The 16066-nt window shown below is 51.9% G+C and overlaps 3 protein-coding genes across 30 annotated transcripts in view; 2 read left to right on the top strand and 1 right to left on the bottom strand.

Moving 5' to 3' along the window:
* Window positions 1-5395, top strand: part of Itgb7 (integrin subunit beta 7) — a 17561-nt gene extending 12166 nt beyond the window's left edge. The window contains exons 9-15 of one of the 2 annotated variants that reach the window (XM_006242383.5): window positions 1142-1291; window positions 1656-1849; window positions 2683-2906; window positions 3380-3599; window positions 3746-3951; window positions 4211-4371; window positions 4496-5395. In XM_006242383.5, the coding sequence (XP_006242445.1) occupies window positions 1142-1291; window positions 1656-1849; window positions 2683-2906; window positions 3380-3599; window positions 3746-3951; window positions 4211-4371; window positions 4496-4603 (1263 nt within the window). In that variant the 3' untranslated portion in view covers window positions 4604-5395. The remainder of the gene's footprint in view (window positions 1-1141; window positions 1292-1655; window positions 1850-2682; window positions 2907-3379; window positions 3600-3745; window positions 3952-4210; window positions 4372-4495) is intronic. The other variant, NM_013171.1, reaches the window with a different exon arrangement.
* Znf740 (zinc finger protein 740) lies at window positions 5168-15944 on the bottom strand. Of its 11 annotated transcripts, XM_008765873.3 has the most exons (8): window positions 15582-15719; window positions 14290-14812; window positions 14068-14145; window positions 11667-11816; window positions 11234-11359; window positions 10712-10835; window positions 10314-10432; window positions 5168-8153 (listed from the first exon to the last, which is right to left on the bottom strand). In XM_008765873.3, exons 4-8 carry the CDS (start codon window positions 11748-11750, stop codon window positions 8064-8066), a joined length of 543 nt encoding a protein of 180 aa, XP_008764095.1. In that variant the 5' UTR covers window positions 11751-11816; window positions 14068-14145; window positions 14290-14812; window positions 15582-15719; the 3' UTR covers window positions 5168-8063. The 11 variants fall into 11 exon arrangements, 9 of the variants coding, with proteins under 9 accessions (XP_008764095.1, XP_063120527.1, XP_006242517.1 ...); XM_063264457.1 differs by having other exon boundaries at window positions 11667-14145; XM_006242455.4 differs by lacking the exon at window positions 14068-14145.
* The window catches only part of Csad (cysteine sulfinic acid decarboxylase), a 29321-nt gene continuing 28116 nt past the window's right edge, over window positions 14862-16066 (top strand). For 3 of the 17 annotated variants that reach the window (XM_006242438.5, XM_006242440.5, XM_063264184.1), the window contains exon 1: window positions 14878-15244. The gene's annotated coding sequence lies outside the window, so the exon portion shown is untranslated. Of the gene's footprint in view, window positions 15245-15549; window positions 15689-15756; window positions 15821-15933 lie in introns of those variants that run through there. The other 14 variants (XM_063264190.1, XM_063264194.1, XM_006242439.4 and 11 more) reach the window with 10 other exon arrangements.

The raw sequence follows: 16066 nt of genomic DNA, 5'->3' as shown, positions 1-16066 counted from the left end.
AAAAAAAAAAGAATGGGGGACTCAGCGCTCACATTACATTTGTAACAAATCAGGGACAGAATTTTATAGAGCTTGAATGCCTCTTGAGCAGGAGGCTCATTTCTGCTCTAGACTGCAGATCTCTTTTTACTTTTCATTTATTTTATTTAAAGACTTATTTATTCATTATGTATAAGTACACTGTTGCTGTCTTCAGACACACCAGAAGAGGGCATCAGATCTCTCTACAGATGGTTGTGAGCCACCATGTGGTTGCTGGGATTTGAACTCAGGACCTCTAGGAGAGCAGTCAGTGCTCTTAACCACTGAGTCATCTCTCTAGCCCCCTTTTTTTATCTTTTTAATTACAGGGTCTCTCTATGTAGCCCTGGCTGTCCTGGAACTCGTTGTGTAAACCAGGCTGGCCTTGAACTCACAGGGTCCCCTCTCCCCCATTCGGGGAGTCAAGGTGCCTAGCACCTTGCCTGGCTGTACTACATTTAATATCAAGGTCCATATTATTATTATTATTATTATTATTATTATTATTATTATTATTATTTTCGGAGCTGGGGACCGAACCCAGGGCCTTGCGCTTCCTAGGCAAGCACTCTACCACTGAGCTAAATCCCCAACCCCCAAGGACCATATTATTATCTGGATGAGGTGTCACATGCCTGTCACTTCACACCTGGGAGGCAGAGACAGAAGGAATTTCCAAGGCCTTCTTGGGCTACTGGAGACCCTGACATAATAAGCAAGAACAATGTGTCCTTGACCTCAGTGAAACGAGTGGAGATACAGAACTAAGTGGTTGCTTGCCCGGCATACCCAAAGCCAATCTCTTGACCGTGGCAGGAAGTCTTGAGACAGTGCTAGCCTTTGCAGAGTAACCACACCGAAACCGTGTCTGCCCGGTGGATCTTACCCACCATGGCTGTGTGTTCTGGTTTGGGTTTGATTGACAAACACACTGACCGCATGGGCTGTCACACCATGGCCCGGGTAGGTCTAGCCCTTAGGTGTTCCAAGATGGTTCTTCTTTCAGAAATGACTTCTAACTGTGCAGAAGGGACCAGGTGTGACTATGAGGGCACGAAGCGGGGTGCGTCGGGGGAGGGGCTTGCTTTCACACGATGACATCCTCGCTCTCTTTCCACAGAACCTGTCATCCACCGTGACTCTTGAACACTCTTCGCTCCCACCTGGAGTCAGCATCTCTTTCGAGTCTCACTGTAGGAGTCCTGAGAAGAGTGAGGGTGAGGCTGGGGACCGTCGGGGACAGTGCAATCATGTCCGAGTCAACCAGATGGTAAGAGCCAGCCAGCTGCAATAGATATGATTTCCCACTTACCTCCACGGAGGAGAAGTGGGCGTGGAAGTGGGAAACAAGCAGAAGAACCCATGGGATCGCCATTGAGGAGGGGTGCACTTTCACTTGTTCTTAGTTTGCTAAGGGCCAGGATTCTGTGTGGTTGGTGGACTCTGTGTGTGTGTGTGTCTGTGTGTGTGTGTGTGTGTACATGTGGGTGTGTATAGCTTTGTCTGGTCCTCCTGTCTTCAGTGTGTGAGGATGTGTGTGTGTGTGTGTGTACCAGAGGTGGTGTGTGTACAGGAGTGTGTATGTACATGAGGGCGTGTGTGTGCACAGCTTTGTCTGGTCTTCCTGTCTTCAGGTGGATTTCTGGGTCACTCTTCAAGCCTCTCACTGCCTCCCAGAAGCCCATGTCCTACGGCTCTGGGCCCTTGGCTTCTCAGAGGAGTTAACTGTGGAGCTGCACACACTGTGTGACTGCAATTGTAGTGATGCCCAGCCTCGCGCTCCTTACTGCAGCGATGGACAGGGGGACCTTCAATGCGGGATATGCAGGTGAGGGTTTTATAGACTCCTTTAGCTCCCAGCAAGTGGCTATCACCTTTATTTCTCCTTTGCTTTCTGTTCACCTGGAGTCACCTAGATATCCCAGGACTCTACCTGAATGTCATACCCTGAAGCTTCCCATAGATGCTAAGGCTTTCACTTTCACTTTGACCTGAGTCCCCTGCCCCCTTGACCCTTGGTACACTTCTATATCAGTTTGTTTCAGCTGCTCTGTATCCTCCCCCCCCTTTTTTTTTTCTTTTTTTCGGAGCGGGGGACCGAACCCAGGGCCTTGCGGTTGCTAGGCAAGCGCTCTACCACTGAGCTAAATCCCCAACCCCGTATCCTCCCCTTTTTAAAAAAAGATTATTTAAAAAAAAAAAGATTATTTATTTATTTTACACTGTCACTGTCTTCAGACACACCAGAAGAGGGCATCAGATCCCATTACAGATGGTTGTGGGCCACCATGTGGTTGCTGGGAATTGAACTCAGGACCTCTGGATGAGCAGTCAGTGCTCTTAACTGCTGAGCCATCTCTCTAGCCCTCTGTCTCCTTCCTTGAGAACATGGCCTTAGTGCAATGGTTCTCAATCTTCCTAACACTACAACCCTTTAATAGAGTTCATAAAATTATTTTTCACTTCGTAACTATAATTTTGCTACTGTTATGAACTGTAAATATCTGTGCTTTCCCATGGTCTTAGGAGACCCCTATGAAAGGGCCATTTGACTCCCAAAGGGTTGCAACCCACAGGTCAAAAACTGCTGACCTAGGATATTTTAAGAGACAGATCAGAGAAGATTGAACTCTGACCCACCTCTCTGCTTTCCCCTCCCAGCTGTGCCCCTGGCCGCCTTGGTCAGCTGTGTGAATGCTCTGAGGCTGACCTGTCCTCCCCAGATTTGGAATCTGGTTGCCGGGCCCCCAATGGGACAGGGCCCCTGTGCAGCGGGAAGGGTCGATGCCAATGTGGACGCTGCAGTTGCAGTGGACAGAGCTCTGGGCGTCTGTGCGAGTGTGATGATGCCAGCTGTGAGCGACACGAGGGCATCCTCTGTGGAGGTACCTAGAGCCTTTGGGATGAGGGGGAGGAGGAAGGGGGAGGAGGGGAAGGAGGGAGGGGGAGGAGGAGGAGGAAGGAGGGGGTAGGGGAGGAAATGAGGGAGGGGAAGAAGTGGAGGGGAAGGAGGGGGGAGGAGGGGGAAAGGAAAGAAAGGAGGGAGGGGAGGAGGGGGAAAGGAAAGAAAGGAGGGAGGGGAGGAGGGGGAAAGGAAAGAAAGGAGGGAGGGGAGGAGGGGGAAAGGAAAGAAAGGAGGGAGGGGGAAGAGATGGAGGGGAAGAGGGGTAGAGGGGGAAGAGGGGGGAGGGAGGGGGAGGAGGGCTTTCTAGGGTACTTATGACTCTGAGAGTAAACTTCAAAGACTGTAGTATATGAGTCAGAGGATGTGTCTGGCACAGTTAGCACAGACTGTGGAAGTATGCTGTGCTAATTGTGTGTGAGAATTGTGGTCACCCTCTGCCTGGCTCTTCTCTAGGCTTTGGCCACTGCCAGTGTGGAGTGTGTCACTGCCATGCCAACCGCACTGGCAGAGCATGTGAGTGCAGTGAGAGTGTGGACAGCTGCGTTAGTCCCGAAGGAGGGCTCTGCAGTGGGCATGGTGACTGCAAATGCAACCGTTGCCAGTGCCTGGATGGCTACTACGGGGCTCTGTGTGACCAGTGCCTAGGCTGCAAGTCACCATGTGAGCAATACAGGTGAGGCCTTTCTTTCATCTCAGGATTTGGGGCAGTGAAGCTTGCTGAGAATTCCTGCCTGCCTGTTCTCCTTGAGGGTGTGTGGTAAGGGCTGGTTGGTAACAGCTGCCCAGATGTGAATCCATTGATTGGCATTCACCGGACAGGGACTGCGCGGAGTGTGGGGCGTTTGGTACGGGTCCCCTGGCAGCCAACTGCAGCGCGGCTTGTGCTGACGTGAATGTGACCTTGGCCTTGGCCCCCAATTTGGATGATGGTTGGTGCAAAGAGAGGACGCTAGACAACCAGCTGTTCTTCTTCCTGGTGGAGAATTCGGCCAGAGGGGTCATACTGAGAGTGAGACCCCAAGAGAGTAAGTGGGCAAAGACACCATGTATATGATAAGTGGAGCCTACCAGGCAGGATCTCAGAATTGGGGATGTAAGATAAGGGCAATGGGTTTGAAACAGCTGCAAACCTAGGGCAGACGCAGAGGGAATGTGACTAAGGCCCGAGGAGGGAGGACAGCCTTCAGCTCTGCTGGGTCCTCGATTTTAATGACAGGGCTGGGGAGGCTGGACACCCTTGGGTAGGGTAACTGTGGATCGGCCTTTATGCCTTGTCTCCATCAGAGGGAGCAGACCACACCCGTGCCATCATACTGGGCTGCGTAGGGGGCATTGTGGCAGTGGGATTAGGGCTGGTCCTGGCTTACCGGCTCTCAGTGGAAGTCTATGACCGCCTTGAGTACAGCCGCTTTGAGAAGGAGAGGCAGCAACTCAACTGGAAGCAGGTGAGGCCAGCTCTAAAGCTTCTCATGCCAAGTCCCCCCCCCCAGCACAACCAGGCATTCTAGATTTGGCCTCATGGGGAGAGCCTGAGAGGTGTTCTTACACTGTGCAATGTTTCCTCCACAGGACAGCAATCCTCTCTACAAAAGTGCGGTCACAACTACCGTCAACCCTCGCTTCCAAGGGGGCAACAAACAGTCGCTGTCCCTCCCTCTGACCCAGGAGGCTGACTGACTTAGGATTCTTGTCTTGGAGGACAGAGGGGGCAGTAGGGCAGGGGCAGTGTCTGTTGCAAAGTTTTTTTTCAGACTGGCCTTCAGAGGGCAGCGTAACCACGGCAACAGCCACCCCACGTGAAGGGCTGGTCCTTCCACCATAAAGTTCTGCCTCAGACTTTCGGCCTGTGGCCTGTACTTCACCCCGGGACAAAACCAGAAACAAATAAACAAACAAACAAAAAACCAGACTCTGTAGCCTGGGTCTCTCACCGGAGCCGGTGGTCTTGGATGATGGAGGCACCACCTTTGAAGGGACCCTGCCTAGCAGGCGTCAGACCTGATTCTGTCAGGCTGTTGAGAGCCTTGTATTTTATTATTATTATTTCTAAATAGCGGAAATGGTATGTTTTTTGCCTCTACCTGATGTTTCTCTATGGAAAAAAAGATGTTTTAACAGGGCAGTTGGCCCTGCTGCAAGTTGTAGGGTGGTCGTATCGAGGGAGAAGCAACCCACTGAAACCACTGTGGCCTCTGGAGAAAGCTTCCTCGACAAAGCAAAGTCCTTGAAGAGGACATGGAATGTAGAAAAGCGCCATCCTTTTTATTTAAATATCCTAAATGTGTCACGAAGGAACATACACTGCACTTTAATGGTAAAAAGATACGAGTTTATAACATCTTATAAAAACTACATTAAAAGTGATCTTGTCCATTCGATAGTCCCCTCCCTCATAGCAAAATAAGTATATTTAAAAAAAAAAAAAAAGAGCAGGACAGGAGGGGAACTGAAGATAAAAGCCCAGGGCCATAGCAGGGGCAGAGGGAACCCGGGGAGAGAGTGGCCACCGCACTCCTCTAACCCTATGTCAAGCCATAAAGTACAATCAGTAGCTAAATGATGACAAGAGGCTGTTGGGGACGGACGGACGGACTGACTGACGGAAAGGGCAGGCACCAGCAAGGGCAGGATGGCAGGGCCTGATGTGGGAGTCCACCCTAGGACTGGTATTACTCTCCCCACCAGCCCCATATCCACATTCTGATGTCTGAGCACCCACCTTCTCCTCATGTCCCTTCCACACACACCTGAGACATCTGTCCAGTGCTAACGGCCCACCCCAGCAGAGGCGGCGTCGGGCCCAGGAACCTTTACGGCTGTCTGCATTCCCTGGGTAGAGATGTGGCTCCTGGGCTGTTGTATTACCTCCACCCCAGAGCCTGTCTGCCCTCACCCACTGCCAACTTCTGAGCTTCTCGAACCTGGCCTTGGCAGTGTGGTTGAGCTGTATGTACACATTCAGTTCTCTCACTTCTCTCAGCCACGGTCTGCAGGGTCTGCTCTGACCCAGTACACACATTCATACATGCAGAGGCACGGGTCACTCTTACAACTTTCAGCACAAACGGATCATCTTCAAGTGGCAGAGAGGGACCCCACTCTCAAAAGCATTTTTTGGAAGGATATCTTTCTCAATGTATCCTCTTTCCCAGAGTTTTATGACAGAAAAATCCCAGCCCAGCAGAACCCTCTAACAGTAAAGGGTCTGTGTGACATGCGCACGGATGCCCAGGGGCCATGTGGTGGATGAAGGTCTGAGGTACAGGTCCTAGAGCATGTCAGAGGGACAGCAGACAGCTAGGACACACGGCAGTGCATGTTCCTCAGACCTCCTCTCAAGTGCTACCAGAGGAGAGCTGAAGGGTGAGACACCCTCCCTTCTTCCGTTTAGTACCTCTGCCCTGAAGTTGTGGCAGACCATCCCCCCCAAAATTGGAAAAGACCTTAGGATAGGTTGCTGCCTGGCTTTCATTTGCAAGTCAAGAACTTCTTCCTGGAGGCCGCCATCTCAGAGTCCTACCCACAGCTGCAGCTGCAGCTGTGCACTCAGGTGTAACCCAGTGATTACACCTGAAGTAGGCCTCGGGGCGGGTAGCGCTCAACAAAATCCCAACATCTCCCTTGAGAATCCTCTCTTTAGCAGGAAGAGTGTTATTTCACTTTAGGAAATACATGTTCAGAAGCCCTGGCTTAGAAACACTATGGCCAGTACACTGTTAAATCAACCTAACAACAACCGGAAAAGCCTCGACACCCTTCTGGAACAAGCCCCTCTGTTCCCTTGTTCTCAGCGAGCTCTGGGAGGCAGACGTCCTTCAAGTCTGTCTGTCCTCTAAGTTGGTGGCCGAATAAATTTCGGTCAATAACTCTCATCCCTTCCAAGCAAAGAAACACAAGCACTCACAAATCAGACATACAAACAAATCCAATCACTATTCCAGGGGAAGACAAGATGGACAGGGTGTTGGAACAGAGTTAAGGTCAAGAACAAAACAGACATTAGGTGTCTTCCTGCAATCCTCCCTCCCTCTGTAGCATCCTCGCCCACCACTCTGTAGGGATGCCTATCAAGGAGGGAGCCAAGGTCGGTTCTTTGAGACTGAAGACCAGACCAGACCTCCATCTCCTCTACTTGAACAGGCGGAGGACTCCAGCAGGGAGAGGGCTCTATCACGCACGTCAGTCAGGACTGTCACAATCTTTGTTCTCACAGTTGTTAGCAAAACTTTGGACTATCCTTGTTCTAAGAGGGCACAAAGGACAGCCCACTCAGACATCACAACTCCCTGCTCAACTCCGCCTGGGTTCTGGAGTCAAGGACAAGCGAGGTAGCCACAAACCACAACCAAGACCGACTGCCCAGAGAGGGCTGCATGGGCCACCCCACCCAAGTTTCCTCCACAAGGCACTTGAGCTGACCCCATCAGGCCCCAGGGCTGCACAAACCATGGGAACGCCCGTGGCACAACACCACTCTTCTTGAGGAGATAAAAAAAGGTATGCCCACTCTTCTTGTCCAGCCCACGTCTGTCCTTCCTAGTTTCTCCTTTTGTCCTCACAGTGTATAAGAAGTCCAAGGAAGCTCAGCTGCCAGCCCCCGCCCTGCCTGCTTTCAAAGAGGAAGTACTGTGCAGGGCTGTGGAACACTGAGGGACTACAGTAACAGGAACGGCCAGACCAGCACAGTCCTCCCTGTGCTTCAGGACTTTACCCCTCCACATTACCTGTGTCTCCAGTTTACCTGCTGAAACTGCTTTTGGATAAACAAAAACAAGAGCAGAACAAACGAATACCCCTCCCCAGTCCTTTCCATTTTAGCTGCCAGTTCCAGTCCTAGGTTGTGGGAACACTTCAGTCTTGGTCCTGCACCTGAGTCCCCACCTCACCTCGGCTGAGGTTCAGGGACCAGCTCCCTTGCCCAGGAATGCTGCAGGTGTCCCCGGGACACTCATAGTCCCAGACTAGTTACAGAGCTGAGGCTCTGGAGCCGATGTCCTCAGATGCTCTTCTGCTCGCCAGGGGCCAGTCCTCTAGAAAGGGGACAGGTCCAGAGGGAGTGGTGGTGGGACGTCAGAGCACAGGTCATGCTCTTCAGGAGACACTCCTCATCACTCCCACCACCTAGGGCCCCTCCTGCCTATAGAGAAAACTGCCCATCAGAAGTCTTGGACTGGCATCCTTGGCACATCCGTTTGTGTCTGAGTAATCGGTCTGTCCGAGAAAAACACTGTGAAGAGAGAAGAGGGGGACTAAGTCACTAAGAGAAGCTCAGAGGCATACGCTGTGTTCTTATTACCTTTGCAGCTGCAGAGCAGAAGCTGTGAACAGAAAAGCTCATTTTGCTGGGCTTTGTGACAAATGTCTGCAATCCCAGAACTCAGGAGGCAGAGATAAAATGCGTGCGTAACTGGGAGTTCAAAGCTAGCCTGGTCTATGTAATGAATTGTAGTACAGCAGCCAGGGATAGTTGAGAGAGAGGGGGGGGGGGGGGGGAGGAGAGACAAGACACATAGACAGACAGAGACACCCTGTCTCAATAAATAAAAAGAACCAAATGCTGGCCTGGCCCCAAGGGGCTGGGATGCAGCTCAGCTGCTGGACTGCTTGGCTGGTACACACGAGGCCCTGGACTTGGACCCCAAACCTAGGACCTGAGCACACCTGAGCACCTGAGGTGGTGCACACCTGGAATCTGAGCTCCTGGGGGCCAAAGGCAGGAAGATCACAAGTTCAAAGTCATCCCTGGCTACAAGGCAAGTTGGAAGCCAGTGTGGACTACTTAAGACCCTATCTCAAAAACGGGAAGCAGGGGAGGATGAAGGGGCGGCTCAGCAGGTCAAGCCACATGTTGCCCAGCCTGATGACCTGGGTTTGATCCCTACAAGCAACATATAGGAAGGAGAGAACAATTTCCAAAAGCTGCCTATGCTCTCCACACTTGTGCTGTACCATGTCTATACAGTAATAAATGTTAGGACAGCATCAACATCATCATCATCACCACAATGTCTACCACCATCATCACCATCATCTGCTGCTGGTGCTGGAGCCACAGGGCCTGGCCTTTGAACACTGGCTGTATCGCTTAGTGATATGACATGGGGCAAATTACCCTGAACCTGTCTGTTCATCTGAGGGAACAGGTTAAAAGCACCCAAAGTGTAGCTGCTTCCTTCATCAAATATCTATTATTTTGCCAGAGTGGAGATCAACCTCAGAAAAGCACTCATCCCCACCAGCCTTTCAGCACATACTTATCCTAAGGCCAGAGGACTATGTGGAAAACTGGAAGGGGGAGACATCCCTCGTGTTTCTGTGAGACTGGTTTTGCTATTTAACTGAGGCTAGCCAAGAACTTGTAATCTTCTTGCTTTGCCTCTGAGTGCTGGGATTACAGCCTGTGCTAGCTACCAAACTCAGCTTCTCCATGGCACTTCGTTCCCTCAGCTTTGGCACCGTGATGAGAGATGCTGGGTTAAGGCCTCACGCTGTCATCAGGGGCAGTAGCAGCTAAAGGCTCAGTGTGGAAGGGTGGGCAGAGCTGCAGGAGAGCCAGTTACCACCGCCTCTCAGCAGCTGTCCTGCCTCCCTCGGTCTCTTCCCTACACTCTCAAATCAGACAGCAGACCCCACTGCAAAGATTACATCTCACCCTCCTAGGTGCAGGAGCACTGAAGTTGGACCAAATCTAACTCCACTCGTATCTGCTGTGTCTCCGGGAAGTTAACCTCCCTCAACTTCCATTTCCCCATTACATGAAATGAGGGTGGCATGGCTACCCTAAGGAGATAATGTGAGATTAGAACACTCCCAGCAGCTGAGCGGTGGTGCACATTGTTACTCCCAGCACATGGGAGGCAGAGGCAGGAGGATCTCTGAGTTTGAGGCCAGCCTTGTCTACAGAGTGAGTTCCAGGACAGCCGGGGCTATACAGAGAAACAGCACCAAAAACCAAAAAAACCAAAAAGAAAAAAAGAAAAACCTACCACCATGTCCTGCACTCTTCTAATTCTATGTCAAGTTTGTTCTCACAGTGCCTGGCATAAAATACTGACATAGTACTCAAGAAATGATATTATCAGGCAGATCTCTGGGAGTCTGAGGCCAGTATGGTCTACAGACAGCTAGAGCTACCTAGTCAGTCTTGGGAAAAAACAAACAAAACACAAAACAAAACAAAACAACCAAAAACCATACCACAAAAAGCAAACCAAACCAAACTTCAAATAAATGACATTATGATGATATCCTAACAAGCATTCCCAATGGTGAACACCGTAAGCCCAGAGATGTGTCTCTTTCTGGGGTGCTGACTGTACTGAGGAGGCCCCTGTCAGCCTGGAAGGGCCTGGCCCTATTTATCCAGAGGGATGGCGGGAGAGCTTACCTGATGACATCGTTCACACTGGTAAGGCTTTTCGCCACTGTGTACCCGCTTGTGGCGTTCAAGATGGTACTTCTGGATGAAACGCATATCACATACGTCACACTCAAACGGTTTCTCACCTGGCCCAGGGGCAAAAAAGAAGTGAGCACCAAGAGAAATTACAGCAGGGACTATACATTCCAGTTGTCGTCCAGACACCTAGTGACCATAAACACGTAAGGGTGCTGGTCTCAGTGACACCAAACACAGAGCCATGCAACCTCCATGCCTAACATTCTCCTGCAAAACAAAGCCAGCGGGAAGACAAGATTCAGATTCCTCTCCCGTCTGAACGCCAGTCTGAATAGAGCAGGGACTCACCAGAGTGAACAAGGACGTGTTGAACACGGCAGACTCACCCGTGTGGATAAGGACGTGCCTCTTGAGGTGATAACTGCTCCGAAAGGCTCCAAAGCAGTGTTCACAAATAAAATTTTTGGGGATCTTTACTTGAAAAGAGCCATTTTGTTCCACTACCACCACCTGGGGGCAACAATCAGGCATGTCACGTGGGTGTCTCTGTCCTCTTCCCAGAGGTGCTTCTACTCTGGGTCCAAGTAGAGCTGCTGGACCGAGAACCTGAGAACCTTTCTGATTCTGTGAAAGGCGGTACTGTCACCTGTCACAGCCCTTGAGCTAAGAGCATCCAAAGGAGGAAGATGGGGTAGATGAACCAGCTGTCTTGCCACAGCCAACAAACACAGTGTGAGCAAGCTGGGGTTCACCACTCTGCTGCACAAGCCACACTTCCCACCTGTACCAAGAATGTCCAGCAAGGGTGGATGGCATTGTGCCTCAGATGCAATCAGGGAAAACTGTAAGTCACGGTCTTAAGGAGATGGCCCCCATTACTAATCTGCATGGGCTTCCCCATTACCTGCCTTTTTAACAGTCTTTTTTGAATGAGAGGCCTCAGCCAAGGTGTCATCATCTTTGCGGTTGCGGGATTTATCACTGTCTTTTCGGTGGCCCTTTGAAGACAAATCAAATCTAGGCTTACAGTCCATCTGGGAATATAAAATGTGAAACCAAATAAAGTCTCTTGATAAACAGTTTGCAAAGGATATAAACCACTGCTTCCTCTCCACACATCTACTTCCTCTTTCCCTCTCCTGGTCTAAGAGTCTGCAGGTACCACAGGGACCTTCCTCAGCTCTCCAGACACCCGCACTCCTTCCTTCTCAGCTGGATCCTAGTTCCCCACTTCCCTAAACAGAAAAATCAAGGCAGAGCCACAGGAGCCACAGCCTAGTGCCTCCAGGCAGGGTTGGGCCACCCGATCCCCGAGCACCACAATGGACTCAAGTGCTGTACCTGACTGGAACACCTCAGCACATCGGGGCTACCTGCCCGCTCGCCATTTTCGGCCTGCTTGCTGGCAATCTGACTCAGCATCATCTTCTTGCTGGCTGCAGTGGGAACCAAACTCACACCTGCTAGGCCTTCACAAGCCAGAAGACTTGCCTAAGTTGAAAGGAGATGAGGTGTCAGGTCTCCTGGCGGGGCAGGGCAGAGACAGGCTGCCATCCTCAACAGACCCACATCTACACCCAGCAACAACTTGCTTCTCTCCAGGGAAAGACTCCCTCACAGCCACGCCTTGCTTCCTCCAAGTCCTTTCTAACTGTCTCACCAGGAGCTACTCCCCCTGTGCACCCCCTTAGGCAACGAATGAAACACTGATGAAGTTAATCATGCAGCATGAACACTTGTGGTTACTGCACCAAACAGCACGTGGGATGACATACGACCTAAGACACTTCCCAGCTTTAACTGTAGGTATGACATCTGTCTGTCTGACCCAATGAGATCGGAGATTCCTAGGGCAATGCCTTCCTTCTGAATTCTTTTATCTTTATTACCTCTGCCTATTTATTTTGTGTGCGCACCCGCAGGCCAGTGTCATGGAGCATGTGGAGGTCTGAGGACCATTCGAGGAGTCAGTTCTCTTCTTCCCGTTGTCAGACTGACAGCAAGCCGCTTCTGATGAAGAACCTTGCTGACCCCTCTGCTGTTTTTGAAATATTTATTACTTTGTCTGTGTGTGTGTGTGTGTGTGTGTGTGTGTGTGTGTGTGTGTGCGCGCGCGCGTGCTTATGCCACATATGGGCAAGGTGCCCAAGGAGACCAGAAGAGGGCGTCAGATCCTCTGGAGCTGAAGTTAGTTATCTGTGAGGGACTGAGGTGGGTCCTTTGGAAGGGCTGGGCCCCCAACACTGACTGGATTCAAAGCACACTCTGGACAGGTAGGCCTTGTTGGTGCCAACGACATTTGCTCTTGGGCTCTCTCTCACCCTAGATTTTAAATTCCCTAACTGCTGTCAGCCACAGCAAACAAAACCTCCAGGTTCTGGAGTTGAATATATAGTTTCTTTTCACTTTGGCCATTCATTTTATTTTTAGGTTTTTCAAGACAGGGTTTCTCTGTGTAGCTCTGGCTGTCTTGAAAGTCACTCTATAGACCAGGCTGGGCTCAAATTAAAGAGATCCGCCTGCCTCTGCCTCCCGAGTGCTGGAATTAGTATGTGACACCACACTTGGCTCCCTTCAACCCCCTTTAGGTCATTTCTAAGTGTGCACTAAATAAAATTTGGAAAGTTAATTCAATAGAGGTGCTTTGAGATTTCTCTTACTCAAGAAAGTCTCTTAGTCAACAAACACCCGGATTAGTAAAAATATTTTCCTTTGGATGATCAATGTGTCTTGGGAATCTCTTCTTTCACTTCCATGAACTTTGAAGTTAAAAAAAAATCTTAGTTTTGCTGTTTGGACTTTGCAATTCTGGGCAAGCCTCTCCACCTTTGAAGCCTTGCTTCCCTCAACCGTAAAAACCTGTCAGAGTGCCTACCCTCACAGGGCCAAGGAGGACAGGAGAGGGATGTAGAATGCTTAGTGCCAAGCACAAAGTCAATGCCTGGTAGAAGCAACCTCCTCAGAACAGTAAGCACAGCGAATGCCGTGGAGTAAGCTGCAAACAGACAAAGGGAAAGGCCCAGAGGCTGCAGCACTTGGAAGAAAGCCAATCCCACTATAATCAGGCTGCCATCCTGGTGAGACTGGTAGAGGTTTTCCTCAAAGAAAGCTCAGAGAAGCGCACGACTATCCATTCAGAAGACTCTAACTGTCCCTCTGGTCATCTCGTCCTTCCAATCAATCCATCTGCCACCTTCACAATGACAGCTATCTTCTGAACGACATTGCTTTGAGGGGGGGGGAGGTCCCCACTCTCTGGACAGTAACATCTAATTCCTTAGGAAGACACAAAAAACCCTTGGGCCACACTCAGCTGACTTCTCCAGGAAACAACTCCCCACTTTCGTTATCTTCCCTGTCTCTCTGACGCCTCCAGAAAACAAACCCCCTCCTTCATTACCTACCCTGCCTAACGATCCCCCATCTCTAATCCTTTAGCTCCTTAACTACCCACCGACCGCCAGTGGCACCCCATGCCCACACAGTCCCTCTGTCTGAATGCCCTCCTGTTTATCTAGCAAAATCCTGTGCTAACTGCAAGCTTCTCTTCCTTTTTCCCATCCAGGCAGAAGTGCCGGCGTGCAGCAACACCCTTCTAGCGCCATGAACTCCTTTAATCAACAGACTCGGAGAGTCTCTAGTACCAGCCAGCTATCTCGCAGGGCACCATGAATATAAGAGTAGTAAATAACAGACTGTCTTTCCGTCATCCCCCCTCCCCCCAACTAGCCTGGAAGCTTACTGGGGGACAAGGACAATCTTATTCATCTTTGTACTCCAAGCACAATGCCTTGCATGTAACAGGAGCTCAATAAAATTCCTGTTGGGGAGAAAAAAAACAAATGAAGCATTCACCAGACCATTCACTCCCTTATGCCCGAGTACTTCATGTACCAAGAGTACACCGGGTACAAGGTGCTTTGCCAATGGCCCATCAGCGCCTGTGACGTGGTATATAGCCTACCTCCTTCATTTGACTGGAAGCTCCCTGAAGGCAGGGGCTGTGGCCTGTCTCCTTTCCTTCCTCTAGATCTCCCCCTGGTGCTTAATACAGAGCTCGGCTCACTGGGGATGGCCAATACTGTTGACTAAGGCAGAATTCAAGAGTGACACTGCAAACAGGCTTCCCAGTGAACGGTCTTGAAGGAGGACGCTAGAGCTTTTTACCTGAGCCATGCTGACTCCTCACTTAACGAACCCAAAACAAGTTCAGAAATTCTTTATCCAATTTTCCTTAGGACACTGTTGTTTGAAGAACTGTCACCAAATCACAGTAATGGCTCTCCCTCCTGTTCTTTCAGTTCTGTTGCCATACTGAACTGTCTTGTCTTCCCAAAGAACTTAGCGTCCTCCAAAAGGAAAACAGGTGTCCCAAAAATCCGTAGTCTCTCTCTGACTTCTGCTTCTTGCCGGAAGAAACGAGAGTCTACCAGTCTTGGTTTCCAAGTCGAATTCTCTTGGTGAAGCTCTAGGTCTGGTCCAGAAACCTGAAACCAGAAAGGGAGATGAGGCCCTCAGGTGCAACATCCTCAGGCCATACACCGAGAGAAGCTCTCTCAACTTATTTTGCTGGACGTTCTGAAGCTCGAAAGGAGGACATGAGTCAAGAGCTTTCTTTCTAGGTCAGTAGAAGAAATTGGCCTTCTGGGCCAGAACAAACAGCCAACAGGAGCAAAAGTAAGTTGGGCCTCCTATAGAGAGGATCTGCCAACGGAGTTAGTGCTGGGATTTGCCATCTTAGGAACGGAAGAAGGGGGCGGAGGCCCTTTGGGGCTTTTGTGCGGAGTGGGCCGGCCTGCAAAGCTGGCACTCCACAGACGAGGGCAGAACCGTGGTGGGAGGAAGCTCGGGGGCCTCCGCCGAGCACCGAGGTGGCTGGCAGTGCCCGCACGTGAGCGTCACTCGGAGCTCCCCCGAAGGTGCGTAAATTCACCGCGGAGGTGGGGGGCGGGCGTGTGCGCTCTGCAGGCAGCCGCAGCGCGCGGACCCGGAGCGCAGCGCGGGAGCGCCGAGCCGCGCGCGACCCGCGTGCTCGCGCCCGCGCCTACCCCCCCATCCTCCGGCGAGCCCCCTCTCCCGGCGGGGGGCGGGGCGGCGGCGGCCCTCCCCTCGCGCCCCCTCCCTCCGCCGCGCGCCCCTCCTCCGCCTGGCTCCCCTCCCCCTTCGCGCGCGGCGCCCCACGGCCTGCGAGCTGCTGAGGCGCTGCTGCCCGCTCGTCCGCCCGCTCGACGCTGCCTCCCCGCGGCGCGCGCCTACCTGTCCGGCGCGGTCTCCCGCCGTCTCCTCCGCCGCGCGGCGCCCCCTCCAGGCCCCAGGCGCCCCGTGCCAAGCCCGCGGCCGCCGCTGCTCGCGCCGGGACCGAGGCAAGTTTACAAACACCAACCCGGGGCCCGTTTCCCCGGAAGCACTTCTCCCTCCCCCTCGCCCTCTTTGCCAAGCGGCCACATCCACTTCCGGGCTCGGGAGCCGCGACAGGAGGGGGCCTCTGAAAAGGGGTGAGGCTGGGGACGCGCGGAGAGTTGCAGCTGGCGAGTGGGAGGGGGACGGCAGGGAGGACCGGAGGAGGGTGGTGCGAAGGGCGGCGCGTGCGCCGTGGCGCTCGCGCGCCCCGGCCGCCATCTTGACTGAGGGCAGCTCCCAGGCTTGCCTGGAACCTTTAGGCGCTGCATGTTCTTTGAGAAGGTTCGCTAGGTGGGCTGGCTGGTTCTCGCAGAAACTCCGTCCCTCTCCTGTCGCCCCAG

The sequence above is a fragment of the Rattus norvegicus genome, chromosome 7, assembly GCF_036323735.1.
Source record: "Rattus norvegicus strain BN/NHsdMcwi chromosome 7, GRCr8, whole genome shotgun sequence".
NCBI classification, from domain to species: domain Eukaryota; kingdom Metazoa; phylum Chordata; class Mammalia; order Rodentia; family Muridae; genus Rattus; species Rattus norvegicus.
Note: the sequence above shows the minus strand (reverse complement) of the source record. Positions and strands in the feature narration are given on the sequence as shown.